The sequence below is a fragment of the Osmerus mordax genome, chromosome 12 (assembly GCF_038355195.1).
Source record: "Osmerus mordax isolate fOsmMor3 chromosome 12, fOsmMor3.pri, whole genome shotgun sequence".
NCBI lineage: Eukaryota > Metazoa > Chordata > Actinopteri > Osmeriformes > Osmeridae > Osmerus > Osmerus mordax.
In genome coordinates, this window is record NC_090061.1 from 1,153,900 (window position 1) to 1,176,894 (window position 22,995).

Here is a 22,995-nt window from a genome sequence, read left to right on the forward strand (position 1 = left end):
GTAAGGGCCTCACCTCTGTCTGGGGGAGGGTAAGGGCCTCACCTCTGTCTGGGGGAGGGTAAGGGCCTCACCTCTGTCTGGGGGAGGGTAAGGGCCTCACCTCTGTCTGGGGGAGGGTAAGGGCCTCACCTCTGTCTGGGGGAGGGTAAGGGCCTCACCTCTGTCTGGGGGAGGGTAAGGGCCTCACCTCTGTCTGGGGGAGGGTAAGGGCCTCACCTCTGTCTGGGGAAGGGTAAGGGCCTCACCTCTGTCTGGGGGAGGGTAAGGGTCTCACCTCTGTCTGGGGGAGGGTAAGGGCCTCACCTCTGTCTGGGGGAGGGTAAGGGCCTCACCTCTGTCTGGGGGAGGGTAAGGGCCTCACCTCTGTCTGGGGGAGGGTAAGGGCCTCACCTCTGTCTGGGGGAGGGTAAGGGCCTCACCTCTGTCTGGGGGAGGGTAAGGGCCTCACCTCTGTCTGGGGGAGGGTAAGGGCCTCACCTCTGTCTGGGGGAGGGTAAGGGTCTCACCTCTGTCTGGGGGAGGGTAAGGGCCTCACCTCTGTCTGGGGAAGGGTAAGGGCCTCACCTCTGTCTGGGGGAGGGTAAGGGCCTCACCTCTGTCTGGGGGAGGGTAAGGGTCTCACCTCTGTCTGGGGAAGGGTAAGGGCCTCACCTCTGTCTGGGGAAGGGTAAGGGCCTCACCTCTGTCTGGGGGAGGGTAAGGGCCTCACCTCTGTCTGGGGGAGGGTAAGGGTCTCACCTCTGTCTGGGGAAGGGTAAGGGTCTCACCTCTGTCTGGGGGAGGGTAAGGGCCTCACCTCTGTCTGGGGGAGGGTAAGGGTCTCACCTCTGTCTGGGGGAGGGTAAGGGTCTCACCTCTGTCTGGGGGAGGGTAAGGGCCTCACCTCTGTCTGGGGGAGGGTAAGGGCCTCACCTCTGTCTGGGGGAGGGTAAGGGCCTCACCTCTGTCTGGGGGAGGGTAAGGGCCTCACCTCTGTCTGGGGGAGGGTAAGGGCCTCACCTCTGTTTCACCTTTTTTCCTTGGAAAGTGGAGAGGAGGGGAGAGAAGTTGTCCGCTGAACCAAACACAATTACTAGCCTGTCATGGAGTAATTACACAGGTCACAGACGCTGTTAGACCGGATAGACACCCTGGTTTGAGCCCTTTTGAAGTTTGGACTGTTGCTAATGTAGACTCAGTAAGTGATATATTGGACCAGCTGATAGGGTGTTGAGGCCTCAAAACCCAATGTGACCCTCCCTAGCTGAGTGTTCAGATAATTCAGTTTTTAAGATTTGTTATTTGGGCATTTTTCAAGCTTTAATGGACAGATAAAGTAACAAGTAAATTGTGACAAGGCAGGGAGAGAGAGAAAGAGAGAGGGAGACATGCAGCAAAGATCCAAGGACTCCAACCCAGGCTGCTGTGATAAGGCCTCAGCCTACAAGGTTAAGCACACTCATATGTCCAGCTACCGGGGGCGCCCCGCTAACTCTGTTTTTACGGCCGCGTAACTAAGACTTCCTCCTGGCCTCACAGGAGCCCGGTTAGCCAGAGGAGGGCTGTGATAGAGATCCAACCCTCCGCTCTCAGTAGCCAGCCCAGCATGAGCTCACCCTGGGTGTGGTGGGCCCAGGGGTCAGACCCAGCCGCCGGGACCCAGCATCCCCTCTCCCTCGCTGGGCCACGTCTGGCTAGCACCCCCCTGGGACCTACGTGGACAGATTACTGAGTACGTAGGAACCGACCCTCTCTGCCAGAGAGCAGGCCAGGTAATGAGAAAACCAGAAGCGGTGGATTTTGCTGCACCCTGGCTGCCCAGTAAGTAGCAGCTTGCAGACGCGGAAGTGGACCTCATTAAGGTTTACGTGAGCAGCCTGGGACTGGCTGGGGCTGAACTGAACACACGAATCAAAACGGTTAGCCAGCTGCTGAATCTCATTGGTGAATCATTTGCTGACTTGAATCGGTTACTGAATGTCATCCGTGAATCCATTGTCGCCTTGCTAATTGTTACCAGTTTGGTCTCTGCTGTAACGGTCGGTCTGCCAGCGGTACAGAGAGGCGGGGTGAGGGTCAGGGGGGCTGGAGGACTTTGTGACTGTGTGGTTGTCTCTCCGCTGCGGTCAGGGGTGGGGTGAGGCTCTGCAGACGATCCCAGCGATGTGAAGGTGCCCTCCAGACCCTGACTGAGAGGTTATCTGCATTAGCACAAGCCGATGGACAGCTGGGTTGACGCGAGTCATTACTCACGCCTGCAGACTTCGCAGGGATGCTAGATTCCGTCCAGAGAATTTATCGAGCTCCATCGGTAAATCAAGGTCAGGCCTTTTACTGTGGATGTTAAAACAACTTAGACAGAAGAGCTGGATCAGGATACCACAGTAAAAGTCATCCAGCTGAACATGATAGCATGTGTAATGGGGCAGTTATGAGTTATATTGTCATGATGCAGACCATGTGTGTTTAAACAGGTAAACAGACCCCACCCTCAGTAGCCTTTTGTTTTGCTTATGGTTTAAACAATAGCCGCTTTACAACCCGTGCACCGCTGTGAATAGTAGTACTGAATGGCCTAGTGTCAGCAAACTGGCCAGATCTGTTACACACACAAATACACGTAGACCACACACACACACTCACTCACCGGTGCACACACACACACACACACTGACACACACACTCTCACTTCCATCAGCAGCAGGCAGCCCAGATCAACATACTGCTCCGCTCCCTGACATACAGCAGTCAGTTTCTGTTGTACGCCATCCAGGAGTGCGAGCGAGCCAAGGAGCTGACAGAAACTCACACCCCGCCAGGCCGGCCAGCGCAGATCTCTGCCCCCTCCCCCCCACAGCTGTGCAAACAAAGGGAAACAGAAACGGCGAATTTAATCCCCTAATTGTTTTGGCTTTCAAATGAGTGAGACCCAAAGATTTGGGACTTTCAAAATGGCCATGCTTAACTATGTGCTGAAATACTTTGAGAGTGAATTTTGAGTGAGAAGATATCATTTCAATAAGCTGTTATGATATTGGTGTTAAGAGCTTGTAGCTTATGCTGTATGTAGAGTACTGTGTGTGTGTGTGTATGTGTGTGTGTGTGTGATTATTTACTGTAAGTGTATGAGTGAGAAGTGCATGACTGTGTACTGTAAGTGTGTGAGTGCGTGTGTGTGAGAGCGTGAGGTTTATCGTGTCAGGATTCCTGAGGGTTGAGAAGGTTAAGATCCTTCTTCAGGATCACTTGGAGTTCAGTTACAGTGCTCTCTTAACCACCAGCTTAACATTGAACAATAAACTTCACCTGGACGCTGGACGCCCTGCCACTCAGATCATGCAGCACCAGAGCCCTGCCACTCAGATCATGCAGAACCAGAGCCCTGCCACTCAGATCATGCAGCACCAGAGCCCTGCCACTCAGATCATGCAGCACCAGAGCCCTGCCACTCAGATCATGCAGCACCAGAGCCCTGCCACTCAGATCATGCAGCACCAGAGCAGGGACATAGTACCAGCTAAACCCCACTGTCAGTGTTGATTACCCTCCAGGGAGTAGCGCATGGTGGGGATGACGGCAGCTTAAGCCAAGCTTGTTAGTGTAGCGCTGTCAACAAGAGAGGGGCTGGAGGTGTGACGTGGCCGCACAGCTCCGCAGCGAGGATACCTCGGTCAGGGTGAGGGAACACGGTCGTTTCTCGGGACAGTGGATGTAGCAGTTTGAGAAGACGTGGTTTTGATACCCCTTCAGCTGGGGTAGGATTCTGTGTCTGAGAGGACACCTCCTGGAAGCTTCACCGGTGCAAGGGTGTTGTGTTGGTGCCACAGTCTCTGCTTGGAGGGGGACTGGAGGAAACGGGGAGAGAGAGAAAGACAGAAAGAGAGAGAGAAGCGGGGGTACAGTACAGGTTGTATCTCTTGACCAACGATACCTGAAGTGAAAAGGGCAAAGCTGTAATGTCATGAATGCTGAACTGATCTGTCTGTCTGTCTCTCTGCAGGCGGTGACGGGACGCTGCTTCGGGGACAAGGACTTCAGAGGAGGCCTGGAGAACGGGATCCTGCTGTGCGAGTAGGTTCTTACACGCTTTTACTGCCTGGTTATCCCTCCTTCCCTCTTGCTGCTTGGTTATCCCTCCTTCCCTCTCACTGCCTGGTTATCCCTCCTTCCCTCTCACTGCCTGGTTATCCCTCATTCCCTCTTGCTGCCTGGTTATCCCTCCTTCCCTCTTACTGCCTGGTTATCCCTCATTCCCTCTCACTGCCTGGTTATCCCTCCTTCCCTCTTACTGCCTGGTTATCCCTCCTTCCCTCTCACTGCCTGGTTATCCCTCCTTCCCTCTTACTGCCTGGTTATCCCTCCTTCCCTCTCACTGCCTGGTTATCCCTCATTCCCTCTCACTGCCTGGTTATCCCTCCTTCCCTCTCACTGCCTGGTTATCCCTCCTTCCCTCTTACTGCCTGGTTATCCCTCCTTCCCTCTTACTGCCTGGTTATCCCTCATTCCCTCTCACTGCCTGGTTATCCCTCCTTCCCTCTCACTGCCTGGTTATCCCTCATTCCCTCTCACTGCCTGGTTATCCCTCCTCTTTTTCTTTAACCATCTGGTCATTCAGTCTTTATGCATCTCAATGAAGGTGGTTAGTACAGTAAAGTTAGTATCCGTGTTTGGGTTTCTCTGCACATCACATGTCCTACATTGCAGCACATGCATAGTTGATAATGATGCTGACTCGCTCAGATATATTTGGTCCGGGATGTTAAATATAACCTGAGTGACTGAGGACAGAGCTTAGCCTAGAAAGCAACCCGGCTCCTCCTTTAAGATAAGCTCCTGTCAAATGTTACTGCCCCTTAGAGGCAGCCTGGACGACCCTCCTCTCCCTCCTGACAGATAGACCTGATACATTAGACCTCACTGCTCCCTTCTGGGGAAGGACGCCTCCAGGGTGGGGGTGCCTCCAGGGTGGTGGAGCCTCCAGGGTGGGGGTGCCTCCAGGGTGGGGGAGCCTCCAGAGTGGGGGAGCCTCCAGAGTGGGGGTGCCTGGGTGTTGGAGCCTCCAGGGTGGGGGAGCCTCCAGGGTGGTGGAGCCTCCAGGGTGGGGGTGCCTCCAGGGTGGGGGAGCCTCCAGAGTGGGGGAGCCTCCAGAGTGGGGGAGCCTCCAGAGTGGGGGTGCCTGGGTGTTGGAGCCTCCAGGGTGGGGGAGCCTCCAGGGTGGTGGAGCCTCCAGGGTGGGGGTGCCTCCAGGGTGGGGGAGCCTGGGTGTTGGAGCCTCCAGGGTGGTGGAGCCTCCAGGGTGGTGGAGCCTCCAGGGTGGTGGAGCCTCCAGGGTGGGGGTGCCTCCAGGGTGGGGGAGCCTGGGTGTTGGAGCCTCCAGGGTGGGGGAGCCTGGGTGTTGGAGCCTCCAGGGTGGGGGTGCCTGGGTGTTGGAGCCTCCAGGGTGGGGGTGCCTGGGTGTTGGAGCCTCCAGGGTGGGGGAGCCTGGGTGTTGGAGCCTCCAGGGTGGGGGTGCCTGGGTGTTGGAGCCTCCAGGGTGGGGGTGCCTGGGTGTTGGAGCCTCCAGGGTGGGGGAGCCTGGGTGTTGGAGCCTCCAGGGTGGGGGTGCCTCCAGGGTGGGGGTGCCTGGGTGTTGGAGCCTCCAGGGTGGGGGTGCCTCCAGGGTGGGGGTGCCTGGGTGTTGGAGCCTCCAGGGTGGGGGAGCCTGGGTGTTGGAGAGGGGTCTCGCATCTATCAGCCATCTGTGGCCCCACAAAGGGGGGGCAGGCTTCACAGCATGTACTTTACAACCTGCTGCTTTCTGCAGGGGACTGTAAATCTGAGATGTTTATGGAGTGTTTCCTCATGTTCTACTGAGGGGCCTGCTGATAGGACAGCCCTGGGGAGAGGGGGGGAGGGGGGGGAGGAGGCAGACTCTCACTGGAGATGATAGAGGGGGTCACTGGGGTCAACACAAACAGATGGGTAATCCTAGGTTGGAGACATGCTGTCATTGTGTGTGTGTGTGTGTGCAGTGCGTGTAAGAGGAGAAGAATGTGTGTGCGTGTACAGTATGTTTAGGAAGAGAAGAGAGAGTGTGTGTAAGAAAGAGGGAAAGACTTCTGCTAAAGCTAACCTCACTTACTGTCCATAAACAAACAGAACCGTGTGTCAGAATTACAAACAAGACAGAAGTTTATCACAGCTCTATCCAAAGCAGCTGTCACACACAGATACCATCTCTTCACCTCCGCTTCTCTGCTGGGAGAAAATCCTATCATCAAAACAACCAGGGCCTCTCCACCCCCCCTAATCCTCTACGCTCATCATCCATCTCCTCTCACACGCACGATCGCCTCGTGGTCCCGGCCTTCGCAGCACGTCCTTGCTCCTCAGATAGTTATCTGGGTTCTGTCACGTGAGGGGAACAGAGAACCGGGCCTCTTCTGTAACATTCCTCAGGTGGAACCTCAATAACAGGTCTTAGATCAGATAACACACATTGGTGTGTGACAAACCCTGCACACATACACCCAAACCTTGCACCTGAAGGGTGTAGTGGAGGAAGTATGGAGTGTCGTAGTGAGTGTGTCCTGGCTCGAGAGACTCGTAAGAAGCGCTAGACAGCCAGACAGGAAGTGTGCTAGTGTCCTGTACCCTTGTGAGGTTGCCCTTCAAGCAGGATGTGAGCATGGGAGGATACGACAGGGGAGAGGGTGGTGTGTGTGTGTGTGTGTGTGCGTGTGCGTAAGGGGACAGAAATTTTTTACGTAACTTTTTAGTTTCCCAAAAAATGGGAAAAAGAGTTTTACGTAGAAAAAAATCAAAACTTGTTTGTGTTGTGTGTGGAAAAAACAGTTTAGGAAAAAAAAGTTTTGAAAGGTTGAAAAAAAGTTTTCCATAAAAAAGATACATTATGGACGGAGTTAGCGATGATGTCACAAGACTGAGAATAGCGATGATGTCACAAGACTGAGAATAGCGATGATGTCACAAGACTGAGAATAGCGATGATGTCACAAGACTGAGACAGATGGCCATATATGAGGGAAATTTTGAGGTGTCAAAAAGGATTCCTGGCGAATGCGCTGTGTCTTTTTGAATTCATGTTTTGTAATGTCTAGTGATCAATGTCATGGTAGACTTATACCAGCCAGTCACACCCACTTCCTGTGTGACAGTTTCCTGCTGGGCTCTCAGAATGAGGCAAAGCAGGTGCGTCCTGGTACCTCCCCCGTCTCTCTCTTTAGATTCCTTCCATCCCAGCTGCTGGAGCTGGAGAGATGCAGCGGATGGACAGATGTCCAGATGTTTGGTTTGCCTGCTTCCTGGAGCTTCCCCAGGGGCAGCTGTGTGGCTCTGTCTACAGAGCTGTGCCTCTCTCCAGCCTCTCTCTCCAGCCTCTCTCTCCAGCCTCTCTTTCCAGCCTCTCTCTCCAGCCTCTCTCTCCAGCCTCTCTCTCCAGCCTCTCTCTCAGCCTCTCTCTCCAGCCTCTCTCTCCAGCCTCTCTCTCCAGCCTCTCTCCAGCTTCTCTCTCCAGCCTCTCTCTCCAGCCTCTCTCTCCAGCCTCTCTCTCCAGCCTCTCTCTCCAGCCTCTCTTTCCAGCCTCTCTCTCCAGCCTCTCTCTCCAGCCTCTCTCTCCAGCCTCTCTCTCAGCCTCTCTCTCTCAGCCTCTCTCTCCAGCCTCTCTCTCCAGCCTCTCTCTCCAGCCTCTCTCCAGCCTCTCTCTCCAGCCTCTCTCTCCAGCCTCTCTCTCCAGTCTCTCTCTCCAGCCTCTCTCTCCAGCCTCTCTCTCCAGCCTCTCTCTCCAGCCTCTCTCTCCAGCCTCTCTCTCCAGCCTCTCTCTCAGCCTCTCTCTCCAGCCTCTCTCTCCAGCCTCTCTCTCCAGCCTCTCTCTCCAGCCTCTCTTTCCAGCCTCTCTCTCCAGCCTCTCTTTCCAGCCTCTCTCTCCAGCCTCTCTCTCCAGCCTCTCTCTCAGCCTCTCTCTCCAGCCTCTCTCTCCAGCCTCTCTCTCCAGCCTCTCTCTCCAGCCTCTCTCCAGCTTCTCTCTCCAGTCTCTCTCTCCAGCCTCTCTCTCCAGCCTCTCTCTCCAGTCTCTCTCTCCAGCCTCTCTCCAGCCTCTCTCCAGCTTCTCTCTCCAGCCTCTCTCTCCAGCCTCTTGCTCCCATCAGAGACTCACCCTAAGCCCTGTGTGCTGGCTGGTCTGAGAGGGCCAAACTGGATCTTTGGGGAAGGGTGTTAGTGGGATCTAGCAGCTGTTGTCTGTGTATACAAGGGATCTGACTGGCTGCAGTTGTAAGATATGGACGGGTCAGTTATCTTCTTTAAGAATTTAGGCATGTGGCTTTAAGGAATCTGTGTTGTATGTGGTTCCCACTGGTTCTATGTGGTCAGTAAGTGTGTGTGTTTTAATATTGAGTGATTATATGATAAGTTATGCTAAGTTAAACTCTCTTTTTCTTTTGCTCTGCCTCTCTATCACTCGCTCTCTTTCTCTCGCAGGTTGTTGAGTTCCGTCAAACCTGGCTTGGTGAAGAAGATCAACAGACTCCCTACTCCCATCGCTGGCGTGGTGAGTTCCTCTCTTTTAACCTCTGGGTCCATCCTTCCATCTCTCCATCCCTCTGTCTCTCCATCCCTCTGTCTCTCCATCTCTTCATCTCTCCATTCCTTCATCTCTCTGTCCCTCTACCCTCCCACTACCATGGCTGTCGCAGTGAGTTCCCCTTTCACCTCCATCTCTATTTCTCCATCTCTCCATCCGCCCACTCCACATCTGCTTGTGCCTGTCCATAAGCCACCCTCTCCTCTCTGTCTGTCTGCTATGCTGAACAGTTGATTCATGTGTGCAGCATATTATGCTCTCTCGTGCCCACAAGAACAGTCAAGTGGTGTTTGATTAACATCTGGAGAAAGGAAAAAGTGTTAGTCATTAGCAGCTGTGTGTGTGTGCGTGTGTGTGTGTGTGCGTGCGTGCGTGCGTGCGTGTGCGAGGGAGAGAGAGAGATTATTTCTGTCAGTTTCAGGGAAACCATTTTGATTACATGCACGCATGCATGACACGGAGTTGAGCACTCATTGGCTAATCAACTGGAGTGGATCATTTCAAAATGAAATCAGAACCAAATTGTGTTACCATGTGTTTATGCAAAACACATGGACACGAATCATCATTATCATCAAAATCTAGCTTCATTTTTACATCTCCTTATACACATTTTCAAGTCTTCAGATTCACGCCATTAAGGTGAAAGTGTGATTATGCGCCCTAAACCCTTCATCCAGTCCTGCTCATCAGAGCACGGCTGCTCATCAGAGCAGGACTGGGAGTGACGAGCAGGACTGGGAGATGGCCACAGCCCCCTGATCTTGGCTCATTCTCTGGATCCGTACAGCAGGTCCACTGTGGGCCAGCGCTGTGCCCCTCGTGGGAACAGAGAGCTCGGTGTGGATGAAGAGCCCACGCGGCCTGTCTGGACCTCCAGACGGAGCCTCCTGACACTCCTGGAGGTGGAGGTCTCTTCCTTCCCCTCCTCCTGGCCTCGCTCTGCTCCTCGAAACCCCCGCGGTGCCCTCTGATAGGGCGTGTTTGGACACCCACTCCTCGTATCCCATGACATCATCTCTGTTTGCTTGTCATCTGCTTGACCCCTGAGGAATCCTTCTCTCTGCTCCCTGCCCCCCTCCCTGCCCCCTCCTTCCTCCTCCCTGCCCTCCTCCTTTCTGCCTGCTTTGGGAGGTTGAGGAAGGGAGGTACAGAGATGATGGTGATGTGGTTGGTACCATTTAGATCATGTGTAAGGACAGAGGGACTGAGAAAGGAAGAAGAGAGAACTGGAGGGAGTCTGGATGAGAGGGTGACAAAAAGAAGAAAGAAGAGAAAGAAAAAGAGGTTTACAGCTGTAAAAGAGCCAACAAAAGCAGAGAAAGGGCATAAATTAAGAGAGTTTAGATGGATGGGTTCTGGGGCCAAATGTAAAAGAATAGGGTGGAGTGGAGCTGTTTTGGAGGAAGTTTGGTTTGGCTGCTCTCTCTCCTCTTATCTAGCGACTGCGTCTCTAATCGCTGCCAACCTTCCTTCTCTGGCTTTTAACAAGCCACGGCTGATTACCCAGCCGTGCTATGGACGCCCATATCCCTCCTGCAGTCCCCCGCTAGAATAACAAGGAATTATCTTATTACACTCTTGAAGGCTAAAAGGCAGCGCCTCAATCAATCTCACTAATGTTTCTACTGTGTTTCGCCATCACACTAAACGTTGAAAAAGTTCTCGTTCATCTGGCTCTGCCCCCCCTCCCCAACATCTAGTCAGGTGTTTGGGAAACCCCACTGTTTACATGGCTGCGGCCTTTGCTGCGGCCTTTGCCAGTTTCTTCGTTACAAGTATCGGCTGCCTAATGAATTCTGTTTAAATGACACAAGGGAACAGTTAATCTGGAGTGGGTCGAACCAGTCTATTAAAGGCTTACAGGAGTTCTCAGTGGTCCCTCAGCCGTGGCTAGCTGTCTGTCAGATGGTAGCTGAGAGGAAGGAAAAGAGGAGGCGGATTATCGGCGTGTTTGATGTGTGAACGAGCCAGTCAACCCCCTGACACCTCCACACAACCGTCTGAAGCAGTAACCAGAGACTCAGCCCCAGTTAAGGTTCCTCCCAGTAGTCAGATCGCCTCCTGTAAAGATAGTTTTGGGGCCTTTTTCATGCTTTATTGGACCTTTTTTGAAGTGGTGTGACCTGGAGAGAGAGAGGGGAAGGCACGCTGCTACGGCCCAGGCCGCTGCAGTGAGGCCTCCGCCTGCACGGTACGCACACTCACCCAGTGAGCTAGGTGCCCCCACATCACCTCCTTTGACCAATCTTTTATTTTACGACAAAGAAAGGCCCGCTGTACTGATTTACTGATTTGAGCGCAACAAAGAAACCACATCCTGTTGTGCTCACATGGGCTAGAGTGCAGTTGTCCACACTGCAACAACAGCAACAACAACTGCAGCCACGCTGCGCTCCAAACCCCCATCCAGCTGGCTCTCTTGCAGGCCTCCTCTCTCTCTGACCACAGAGGTGAGAAACGTATAAACAAGGAGCCTGCTGTTATCTGGTCCATCGTAATAAAACACAGCCCACTCCCCTTCCTGTTCCTGTTTGTGGCTAACTGGGGAAGGAGGCCCAGGGGAGCTCTGAGTAATCACAGAGGATACGGATCAAGACTTGGGGAGGAATGTTACAGATTCTGGGGTGTTCTGCTTCAGGGCGCTTCCGTGTGGAACAGGTTGTAGAGTTGTACTGCGTTCTCTGTGTGGAACAGGTTGTGGACTCGTTCTGCGTTCTCCATGTTCTGCTTGTTGACGTGTTGGGTCAGGATCAAGAGTGGATTATAACAGAAGGGCTTTACCAGGGCCTCCTGTGCGAACTCTGTTAGCATGATGGTTTAGTAGATTCCAGAGCACCACACAGGCCTACAGCTGCATGGTTAGATCTCTGGTCTGGTCTCTCTGGGCTGGTCTCTCTGGGCTGGTCTCTCTGAGCTGGTCTCTCTGAGCTGGTCTCTCTGGGCTGGTCTCTCTGAGCTGGTCTCTGTGGGTTGGTCTCTCTGGGCTGGTCTCTCTGAGCTGGTCTCTCTGAGCTGGTCTCTCTGGGCTGGTCTCTCTGGGCTGATCTCTCTGGGCTGGTCTCTCTGAGCTGGTCTCTCTGGGCTGGTCTCTCTGGGCTGGTCTCTCTGGGCTGATCTCTCTGAGCTGGTCTCTCTGGGCTGGTCTCTCTGGGCTGGTCTCTCTGGGCTGATCTCTCTGAGCTGGTCTCTCTGGGCTGGTCTCTCTGAGCTGGTCTCTCTGGGTTGGTTTCTCTGACCAGCTGCCTTGGCCGGTCTCAGGTTCTGGGTGTGACAGCTGCCTTGATGCATTCCTGCGGACACTTCAGTTCCCCGTCCAGAGAGACATCGATTCCGGCAGCACAATCTAAAAATGTGTAATTTCAAAGGACGGACAAAGTTTAAATGCCTTTCTCTTGCGGTGTTTTGAAGAGGAAATATTCAGGGGAAATATTTTCTTAGGAACGTTGGAATTTGTTGGCAACCAGGTCTTTGTTATTGTTTCAACAGGCTGACCATAGCTGTGTGTGTGTGTGTGTGTGCGTGCGTGTGTGTGCGCGTGTGTGTGTGTGTGTGTGTGAGGAACGTGCTCGTGTGGCCATCCTCACACACAAACATCCTCACACTTAACATGCCCCTTTAGACACGTAAACTCAAATCTGGTCACAACTGGCACCACCCAGCAAGAATGTCAACAAAAACTAGAAAGAATGCAGTAATGATGGTCAGAACTAGTATATTCATGTGTAGGGAGGAGGGCTCTGTTGGTTACCAGTGAATTGAGACTGCAGCAGGAATTGAATGTCATCAAAGAATGTCCAGTCTTTTTCTAGCATAATTACATAGAAACGTATGAATAGAGCAGCAATTCCCATCCTGTGGGCCGCGCGTCCTACTAGTGGTCCGCTAGGGTACTATAGGTGGGGCGCCAAACCAAAGTATTTATATTAACTGTTGGTAAATGATTGTTAAAATTCTTACAAATTTAAATGACATTTTGCCTTTAATTCATCATGACCGAAACGCCAATAGTTACGCTTGGCACGTTGACAAGACCAACTGACATTTCTGCCTTAACTTGCATACGCCCACTTCAATTCACTATGCACACATCACTTTTGGATATTGCTTCATAACCCAGGTCAACAACTTCCGGTAGCGAGCAGTTATGTTAACTTATTCTAAAACACAAAATGCTATTTTGTATGAGTACTTCGGGTTGCCTTCCCAAAATGGCAATCAACGATGTACATAGAAGTCTATGTTGCTGCCCTTCAAGCAAGACGGAAAAGGGGTTCAAATTGTAAGTTTTGATCTATATCGACAATTACGAAGGTAAGGTTTATCTGACTCACAGTGAAAGTGGCTACAGTAGCTAGGCTAGTGCTAGCCATCTGAGTTTGAGCAGTAACGTTAGCTAGGCTAGCTTGCTAACAATTTTAGCCAAATTATAATGTTCTCAATTATCTATCAGCTTGCTTGCTAGTCTTTAATGTTAACTCGCATAAATAATTGCTCTGTCATATTTGTTCCCTATGGATAGTGTAATGTAACATGTCTTTCTCAGTTTCTAACAAAAATCTGGAAACGGGACAGATCTCTGTGAGGGCGACCTGTCATCGGTCGAGGAAAAAAAGCGAGAAGCCGCACAATCTGAGTGTAGGGTTAAGAGAACAATAGCCAAGGGTGAGCAACCTGTTCTGGTTGTTAAAAGTCAAGTTTCTAACTTCACCGGGAGTTCTAGACCTGGCCTGGCCATGGTAGTTACAGGTTACCTCTTAATATTTGACCTATGCGAGTGAGCCGCTAAGTGGAAAAGCTCTGGAATAGAGAGTTGAGAGTTGAGGCAGCCATTTTGCAGTAACATGTGTACAGAATGTGTGACCAACTTTGCATCTGTTGTTGGTTGCTCTCAAAGAGGGAGGTGTGTGTTTTGTGTTTGAATTTTGGGTGTATTTGTTTGATGTTTGTGTGTGAGTGTTGGCTGTGTGTATGTGTGTGTGTGTGTGTGTGTGTGTGTGTGTGTATGTTGGCTGTGTGAGTGTTGGGTGGGGTCTCCTCTCTGGGGTAGTCGATGGCCTTCTTCCAGACAGGAAGACAGGGAGGGCTGGAGGGGCAGCACAGGAGAGGCTGGGAACGTGAGAAAGTGTGTGTGTGTGTGTGTGTGTGTGTGTACGTGTGCGTGCGCACAGTGAGGGTGTACATGTAGAGTCTCATAATCTCTCTCTCTATGCATAATGCGTGTGTGTGTGTGTGTGTGTGTGTGTGTGTGAGGGAGGGAGGGAGCAGGAAGGAAACTGTGTTGCCCTGGCTGAGTCTCTCTGAGGCTGAACAGTGGGGAGAGACTCAGTCTGCTGGGGGAGAGACAGAGAGAGAGGAAGAGAGAGTGAAAGCACGAGAGAGAGACAGACAGAAAGAGAGTGAAAGGGAGAGAAAGGGAACCTGGGAACCGGAGAGGAGAGGGAGACGGAAGCGGAGGTAGAGTCAGGTTGCACCCGCTGAACAAAGGACCATAAGACACCTGGCCAGGTCAGTGTGTGTGTGTGAGAGGAACAGGTGGAGATATAGAAGGATTGTCATAGCTGAGTGAAAGAGGGAGAGAAGTGTAGAGACTGGAAGAGAGGGAGAAGAGAGGCGACGGAGGATGATCGGAGAGATTAAACCTGAGACGTTAAGAGGAGATATTTGAGAGGAGATCCGTCGAGAGAGATACAGAGAGTGAGAGTTCTTCATTGTTGGACTGAAAAAGCTTAAACGTCTAAACTCTGGTCTGGTTTCACTGCTGGGTTTTCTCTGAGAGTGTTTTTAAAAGGTGTGTGTGTGTTAGCAAGACTGTTGCTCATGGTTTCCACTTCATCAACACGAATGTGTTATTTTCTGTGTATTGATGGTGAGATGTTTACCTGATCATAAAGCGTGTGTGTGTGTGTGTGTGTGTTGCAGGACAACCTGAGTGTGTTCCTGCGAGGCTGTGAGGAGCTGGGGCTGAAGGGCTCTCAGCTGTTTGATCCAGGAGACCTGCAGGACACGTCCACACGCCCCAACGCCAAGTAAGACACCACCGTGTGTGTGTGTGTGTGTGACTGTGTGTGTGTGTGTGTGTATGTCTGTCATCGTCTCTCTATCTGTGGATCTACTTGTGCCACCTTGTGTCATTACTACAGCTCAGTGTCACAACAAAGGACTTCTCTGTTTGTTCAGGAACACAACGCTATCTGTTGTCACTGTATAAACAGCACACCATCACTACCATGATCACTGCCTCGTTGTTGCCCAGTAACCAGTTGTTGGCACGTCGACGGGCCTCATGGCAGTCCGTCAGCGGGCTGTCAATCACTGGGGGCCGGGGAAGAGAGGCGGGTCTTCAGCTGTGATATAACCGATACTCATCCTAACTGTCTCACTGCTGGTTTGGCTGGTTCTGTCAGGTGTGTGTGTGTTTACACATGTGTACGTGTGTCTACATGTGTGTGTACACGTGTGTGTACGTGTGTGTGTGTGTGTGTGTGTGTGTGTATGTGTGTGTGTGTGTGTGTGTGATGGAGGGGTGGAGGCTCCTGAGTCAGGGTTGTAGTAACCCCTGGTCTGTACCTGACAGCCCTCTCCAATTCTCCTCTCTCCCCTCCTCTCTCCTCCCCTCCTCTCTCCTCCTCTCCTTGTCGCTCAGACTCACATCTAAAACTTGAGCTAACACTTGAAATATGCCCTCCTGTTTATTCAAACAGATCCTTTACCTTGACGAGTGACACTTCAGCAGAAAGTCTTGTCAAGAGAGGTGGAGAGTCAAGGTGATCTAATGCCTTGTGGAATCTGCTTCAGATTCTCTGGAAGGGTTACCACACGGTTACATAGACTAGCATGACCTGCCAGACTGCCTGTGTCACTGTTCAGCTGAGAGAGAGGAGAGGAGAGACAACACAGGGACTTGCTGTACTGGTCTTCAGTCCCTGAGGGTAGCAGAAGATAGATAGGTGGGGGAGAGACTGCCAGTCATACTCCCAGACCTTCTCTCTCTCTCTCTCTCTCTCTCTCTCTCTCTCTCTCTCTCTCTCTCTCTCTCTCTCTCTCTCTCTCTCTCTCCTTGAGGCTCATCTCTCTCTCTCTCTCCTTGAGGCTCATCTCTCTCTCTCTCTCTCTCCTTGAGGCTCATCTCTCTCTCTCTCTCTCTCTCTCTCTCTCTCTCTCTCCTTGAGGCTCATCTCTCTCTCTCTCTCCTTGAGGCTCATCTCTCTCTCTCCTTGAGGCTCATCTCTCTCTCTCTCTCTCCTTGAGGCTCATCTCTCTCTCTTCTTCTCTCTCTTTCTCTATATCTCCACCCATCTGTCCTCTCATCCTCGATGGGTATTTCAACAGCTTCATCTGTGGGTGTGTCATTCCTCAACTCTGTGTGTGTGTGTGTGTGTGTGCGCGCGCATAGTTGCGAGCAGCCCTCAGAGAGGCTGCTCACCAGCGCTGTTTGTTAGGGTTCACGTGACTGAGCTGTGTTTCCTGTCTCCCTCAGGATCGCAGACAGCACCAGGAAGCTGAAGAATGTAAGTAACCCCCCCTCAGATACCAACCTGTCTGTTACTTTGTGTCGTCTAAAAACACCTTTTAGTTTTGGTGTGTTTCTGTGTGTCAGCTTCAGTCTGACTGGCGTGTGAGAACCCCTATCATTGGGGTTCTCTCTCCCTTTCTCTGCCTTTCTCTGAGATAGAGGCATCTCTCTCTCCCTCACTCTCACTCTCTCTTTCTCTCTCTCTATAAAGAACAGGTGCCATGTTTCTTTCTTTACCTCAACCCCAGTCAGCTTTCTCCATCCTGTCCCTCGCTCCTGTCCTACCTCTCCCTCCCTCCCTCCTCCTCTCCCTCCCTCCTCCCCTCTCTCTCTGCTACTAAGAGCAGCAGGCTTGGTGCTGCTGTCATGCTGCCCCAGTCTGTCTACAGTGTAAGCAGGGCTAGCGTCTCTCCTGGCTCTGTGTGGATCCAGCTACACCCTCCAGAGCCTCCAGCTACACCCTCTCCACCCTCCAGAGCCTCTCCGTCAGCCTGCTGCTGCAGAAAGGGGGGAGTGTGTTCCTGCCTGGGCTGGGGAGGCAGGCGTGTGTTTGTGTGGACTCGGGAGGGTTTGTGAGCTGCTCGGACGTGCGTGAGTGGAAGGAGTTACGCGAGGACTGGGGAAACGTGGAGATGGATTTAGGAGTGAACTAGAAGCAGTCGGTATGTGTGTGTGTGTGTGTGTGTGTGTGTGTGTGAATCCTGCTTGGACTAAATATAATTTTGAGTTTCAGCTTGGTGCTACTGCTAGGTCAGAAAGTGTGTGTGTGACTATGACTGTGCACCTCACACACACAGAGGTGATTGTGTTGGCCGGATGCAGCTCATCTGACAGGTCGTTACAGATCAGACAGCTCCTGGAGACAGGCAGGTGTTTAACATGTCGTCGGCTTGCGTCTGAGGATCTAGTCTCTCCCCTGTTGTCTCAAGGTTGTTTGTTGTTGCCTAGTGCAGTGAGGGTTGCCAGGTTGGATGCTTTTCAACCTGGCAACCTCTATTGCATTCCTGCAATAGTTTTCCTGTCACGTAAACTGAGAATGCAAACAGAGGACTTTTGACACAAGTCCAAATCTTTCCTAAATGCGTGCCACAGTCTCAATATGGCCCCCTCCAATCAGATCAATTTGGTTGTTTTAATGAGAAACACATTCTGTCAATGTAGCATATACATTTAGCAATTTGTCAGATTATAAGATCCCTGCCCAACTCTGTAAAACACAGCTCAGCCCTTTCCTCATCGTACGACGGTCAACCTGCACCGCTCAGTGGCTGTGGAAAGGGCCCAGAGTCGAGGTGTTTATCTGTGCTGCTGAACAGCCTGCAGCGTTCTGCAGGGTTCTGCAGCGTTCTGCAGCGTTCTGCAGGGTTCTGCAGCGTTCTGCAGGGTTCTGCTCTCCACACGTCTGGAGGAGAAATGCTGACTCCTCACAGCATCCCGGCCTGGGGAGGAGATCTCTCTCTCCTTCTCTCTGTACTCCCTCCCTCTCTCCTTTTCTCTCCCCCCCAGTCTCTGGTCTCCCTCCCTCTCTCCCTCTCTCTCTCCCTCCCCATACTACTTTCTATGAGTCCACACAGCACGCTAGGTGGAAGGATTGATATAGGGTGATACTGGAATGATAGATTAGCGCCGGGCTAACCTGCTAGCACAGCAAACCAAGCAGCAGGAATGTTCCTTCAGTAGCAGTACAGATGGCTGCTACTGTTGTGTAGCGGCAGTGTGCTGGTTTGGAGCCATATGAAGGCCAGGATGAAAGCCCAGTCTTGTCTTGTTTGTACGGAAAGATCTGGATGGATGCTAGCCATAGGAAAAGATCAAGATTAGCTAAACCAACACTACAGCCTTATATGAATATTCTGTTTTGTATTCCACCTGAATCATCGATAGTTAGGCATAATGGGGTATTTACACAGCATCACCAAGTCTGTCCTGCAGAAAGCAGATGGAGAGGGTTTTGTGAGAAACGTTGTTGCTAGTAGCAGGTTTAGCGTTGTCAGGATTGCCAGGTTCTGATCACCCTCTACTGGTTGTTTCTGGGTTGCCAGGTTCTGATCACCCTCTACTGGCTGGGCCGGGCCGCCAACAGCTGCATCTCCTACAGTGGGCCCACCCTGGAGCTGAAGGAGTTTGAGGGCCTGCTGTCACACATGCGAAAGGTACACACAGACACACACCCTGACTCTTAGCACCTCTGAATTACTTCCTCATAGAAGACAGGGGCAACACACACACACACACACACATAAATGTTGGGACACTGTGATGTCATGTCCTTTTGGGAAGGGTTTAACGTCCCTCCCTCTTTCCATCCATCCTCCCCCCCCCCTCTCTCTCTCTCTCTTTCTCTCTCTCACTCACTCACTCACTCACACACACACACTCTCACACACACACACACACACTCTCTCACTCCTTCATGGAGTCATCTTTGGAAGGCACTGCAGGGCTGTCTATCTCTCTCTCTCTGTCACTCTCCACCCCCTCCCCCCTTCCCTCCAATGTCCAGGGATGATCTCAGGCCTCCAAGCCAGACCGTGTCTGAACTAGACTGAGGGCTTTATCAGACTTAGGGTTAGCAGGGATCTCCTCCCATCACACACTCACACACCCCATACACACACACCATACACAACATACTCACACACACTCTCCCACACACACACACTCTCTCACACACACACACACACACTCTCACACACACACGACAGCCACTCAGAGCATGATATCACTGCTCTGCGATTTATTCCGTCTCCACAACGTGACTTCCCTCTGTGCTCCTCCATTAAAAGAGTCCAGAGTGTTTCTCCAGATGTCCCCGGGTCCCCTGGACACAGTCACGTCCCCCCACCTGATCAACCACACTGGACACTTAGACACAGACAGAGAGAGAGAGACACAGAGTGACACAGAGAGAGACACAGAGAGAGACACAGAGAGAGACACAGAGAGAGACACAGAGAGAGACACAGAGAGAGACACAGAGAGAGACACAGAGAGAGACACAGAGAGACAAATCAGGAACAGTGTCACCAAACGAGGGAGAGAAAGTGTGGAAAGTGTGTTGGGAGAGAGAGGGGAGGGCGGGAGCAGGAAGCTCCTCTGGCAGACAGGAAAAGCCTTCCAGCAGCCCTGGAACCAGTACTGGAGCCCTGAGGGCGAGAGAGGTAGAGCCACACCTGGATATAAGAGAGAGGTAGAGCGAGAGAGAGGTAGTGACCAGGTGTGTTCAGCTCTTCTACCCTGGAGGATTGTATGAGGTTAACGGTGAGATATTTTAATTGTTGTGTACCATGTCTGTGTGTGTTGTGTGTATGGTGTGTGTGTATGGTGTGTGTGTATGGTGTGTGTGTATGGTGTGTGTGTGGGGTGTGTATGGTCCCCCCCCCAGGAGGGGGAGGAACTGGAGAGCCCCCGCTGCAGTGTGAGGGACAGTGGCTACGTGGACTGCTGGGACTCTGAGCGGAGCGACTCTCTCTCCCCGCCGCGCCACGCCCGCGACGACTCCTTCGACAGCCTGGACTCGCTGGGCTCTCGCTCCCCACACACCCCCTCGCCGGACGCCCTGGTCGCCCGCGGGAGCAGCGATGGTAGGACACGCCCTCCTTCCACTGAAAGGTTTTGTTTGGTTCGAACTGACAATTTGCTCTGTAGAAGAAAAAGGTGGAATGGTGGAAAGGATTTGCTGTTGTCTCAGGTCCGTTTTTCATCTGGTCAGATTTTTTAATCAGGTCAGTTTTGATCAGGTCAGTTGAGTCTGTAGTCAGATCTTGGTGGGATCAGATGGGCGGTGTTGACGACCATCGTGTCCCACATCGATGACATCATCTGGCAGCGCCGTCTCTGACATCTGGACAAAGAACGGTCTGTGTTGCTCCTCTCGACTGTTTCAGCCCGTTACCATGGGTTACAAGCCTTTTGAAGGCACCCTTAAAAGGGACTTGTGTTGAGTGAAGGTGTGTGTGTTCAGGGGACACGGAGCACTTCCAGTCAGAGCAGGTGACGGGATGGAAAGGAGATGAGCTGGATTGACGTGTGTGCGTGTGTGCGTGTGTGTGTGTGTGCGTGTGCGTGCGTGTGTGTGTGTGCGTGTGCGCGTGTGGGTGGGGGGGTGATGGATGGTTACTCAGTGTTCAGGAGAGTATTGCTCGGCCCTCTGTGTGAGTCTGTGATGTTGATCAACACAGCAGCAGCTGAAAGGACGAGACTAGTGAGTGTTCTGTTCGGAACTGGAAAGGGAATTTGATCTACGCTAATGCCAAGGTGTTTAGTGAACGTGCACACACACACTAATCAGAAGAGTCTCCCTCCTCTCTCTCCCCCCTCTCCTCTCTCTCCTCCCTCTTCTCTCTCTTCTCTCTCTTCTCTCTCTTCTCTCTCTCCTCTCTCTCCTCTCTCCTCTCTCTCCTCCTTCTCCTCTCTCTCCTCCCTCTTCTCTCTCTTCTCTCTCTTCTCTCTCTCCTCTCTCTCCTCTCTCCTCTCTCTCCTCCTTCTCCTCTCTCTCCTCCCTCTCCTCTCTCAGCTAGCTGTGTGACTGCGCTGGGCTGTATGAGGTAGCTGAAACGCTCCTGTGCCCTGCAGCAGGTCAGGCTGGTCAGGAGCAGTCCTGTGAGAGCAGCAGGTCAGGCTGGTCAGGAGCAGCCCTGTGAGAGCAGCAGGTCAGGCTGGTTGCTCCTGTGAGAGCAGCAGGTCAGGCTGGTCAGGAGCAGTCCTGTGAGAGCAGAGACGTCTCGTCTGTCATCGTCACCACAACACACGCTCTCCAGCAAACCCACCGAAGGGAAAACACAAATAGCATTTATTTGTTTTCCAGCGAGGCTAACAATGCCAAAAGAAGCTCTCGTAAGGCCAACGGTAAAGCCTTCTGATTGGCCGTCAAGGGCCGTTAAAGAGCCTGACTGGTCAGCAGTGAGCCACAAGTGAGCCGTGACCACAGCCCTGAAATGACCACACACACACAATCTCTCACTCACTCTCACTCTCTCTCTCACACTCACACACACACACCCACACACACACAGAAACACAGTGCGTGTTTCTCCATCTGTCATTAGGGAACTAGATGCTGTCCTCATGCTGCCTCTGGTATTGAGTCCCGTGCAGCCTCAGGGAGAACAGACTGGCTCACCCAGTGGAGCTCGCTGCCTCGCTGAAGACCTGAAACACTCCACGACAACCACCAGGGACAGTTCCTGATGAAAGCATGTTATGTTTGAAGCCATGATGAAGGTTGAATGTTGGAGGCCGACATGGAAACTGTTAAAACGTTTAAAGCTGTTTAAACGGCTGGGAAGAATATTTATATCCCATAAACAAGACAAAAATGGCAGAAAAATATTTTTTTAATGTTTTTTTTAATAATGCCACCGTGGCCACAAGTTGACCATAGAGAGCTGCTGATTGCTGCACTATGCTTCATCGTGACATCTTAACTTGTTATGGAGGCATCTTAACTTGTTATGGAGGCATCTTAACTTGTTATGGAGGCTCGTAAAAGGTTACAACGCTCGTCACCAAATGTGTGTTTCAGCGGCGCTGAGGGATTGTTATTGTTTGGAGGCAAGTGGAGATGGAAGTCAGGCAGACAGACAGGCAGACAGGCAGACAGGCAGGCAGACAGACAGGCAGACAGGCAGACAGACAGGCAGACAGGCAGGCAGACAGACAGACAGACAGGCAGACAGGCAGACAGGCAGAGGCTGCAGCTCTGAGGAACTCTCTCCTTCTACACCGTCAGTGTGTGTTTGAATGAGATTCTCCTGATCTGAACTTGAACACCAGAGGTTTCTCTCTCTCTTTCTCTCTCTGTCTCTCTCTGTCTCTCTCTCTCTTTGGTCTGAACTTGAACACCAGAGGGAATGTTCCCAACCACCTCCACAGCCTGGTCTGATACCTAAAGATAAAACAGACTTTGGGCCAGTTTGAGTCACCACACACAGCTGATAGGAAAACAGGAAGTGCTGACTAAGGATCAGCCAATGACAGGAAGGCTTGGTTACGTCCAACAAGGACGCCCAATCAGAACTCAACACATAAAATGTTCACCAAGGTTTCCATGCTTATGAAAATGGCCTTTCTCTGCACTGCCAAAACTATTCAGCTCAAACTCAGTTGTACCCACATATAATTAGAGGACACGAGAGATTTTAATTCCGTGTAAAAGAGACATTTGAGATCCCTCTTTTGTGAGGGGAAGAGTTCTGTAGTTCTGTAGATCAACACATACACACTTTACATAAATGCTGCTTTGTGAAAGAGACAGGAATAGGAGAGGACAAGCATTCTCTCTCTCTCTCTCTCTCTCTCTCTCTCTCTCTCTCTCTCTCTCTCTCTCTCTCTCTCTTCCGCTCTCTCTCTCTCTTCTGCTCTCTCTCTCTCTCTTCTGCTCTCTCTCTCTCTTCCGCTCTCTCTCTCCCCCTGTCTCTCTCTCTCCCCCCGTCTCTCTCTTCCTCCCTCTCTCTCTCCCCCCTGTCTCTCTCTTTCTCTCTCTCTTTCTATTTTCTCTCATGCTCTCATACACTGACCCAAATTGTCTGACAGCTTCAGAACGGTATGATAAAAAACAAGGATCCTTACAGGTATAGTAGGCACTGTAGGTCATGGCTCTGACCTTGTGGTTTCCCCCCCCCCCCCACCACCACAGGCCGCGGCAGTGACTCAGAGTCGGACGCCCCCCATAGGAAGCTCCCGGACGTGCGCAAGGACGACATGCTGGCTCGCCGCACCTCGGTCAGCGAGCCCCGCGCCGCCATGCCCTTCAACCAGTACCTGCCCAACAAGAGCAACCAGAGCGGCTATGTCCCGACACCGCTCCGCAGGCGGAGGGCCGACCGTGAGGAGGGCGGCCGCAAGAGCTGGAGCACCGCCACCTCCCCTATAGGGGGCGCCAGGCCCTTCAGGTGAGCAGCAGAGGAAGCCACCGGGG

The 22,995-nt window shown here is 52.1% G+C and overlaps 1 protein-coding gene across 1 annotated transcript in view; it reads left to right on the forward strand.

Annotated features, from left to right (window-relative positions):
* The window catches only part of limch1b (LIM and calponin homology domains 1b), a 75,790-nt gene that overhangs the window by 25,051 nt on the left and 27,744 nt on the right, over nt 1–22,995 (forward strand). The window contains exons 2-8 of the mRNA XM_067247516.1: nt 3,980–4,050; nt 8,458–8,527; nt 14,483–14,589; nt 16,041–16,071; nt 18,119–18,229; nt 19,462–19,660; nt 22,714–22,969. Of these exons, the coding sequence (XP_067103617.1) occupies nt 3,980–4,050; nt 8,458–8,527; nt 14,483–14,589; nt 16,041–16,071; nt 18,119–18,229; nt 19,462–19,660; nt 22,714–22,969 (845 nt within the window). The remainder of the gene's footprint in view (nt 1–3,979; nt 4,051–8,457; nt 8,528–14,482; nt 14,590–16,040; nt 16,072–18,118; nt 18,230–19,461; nt 19,661–22,713; nt 22,970–22,995) is intronic.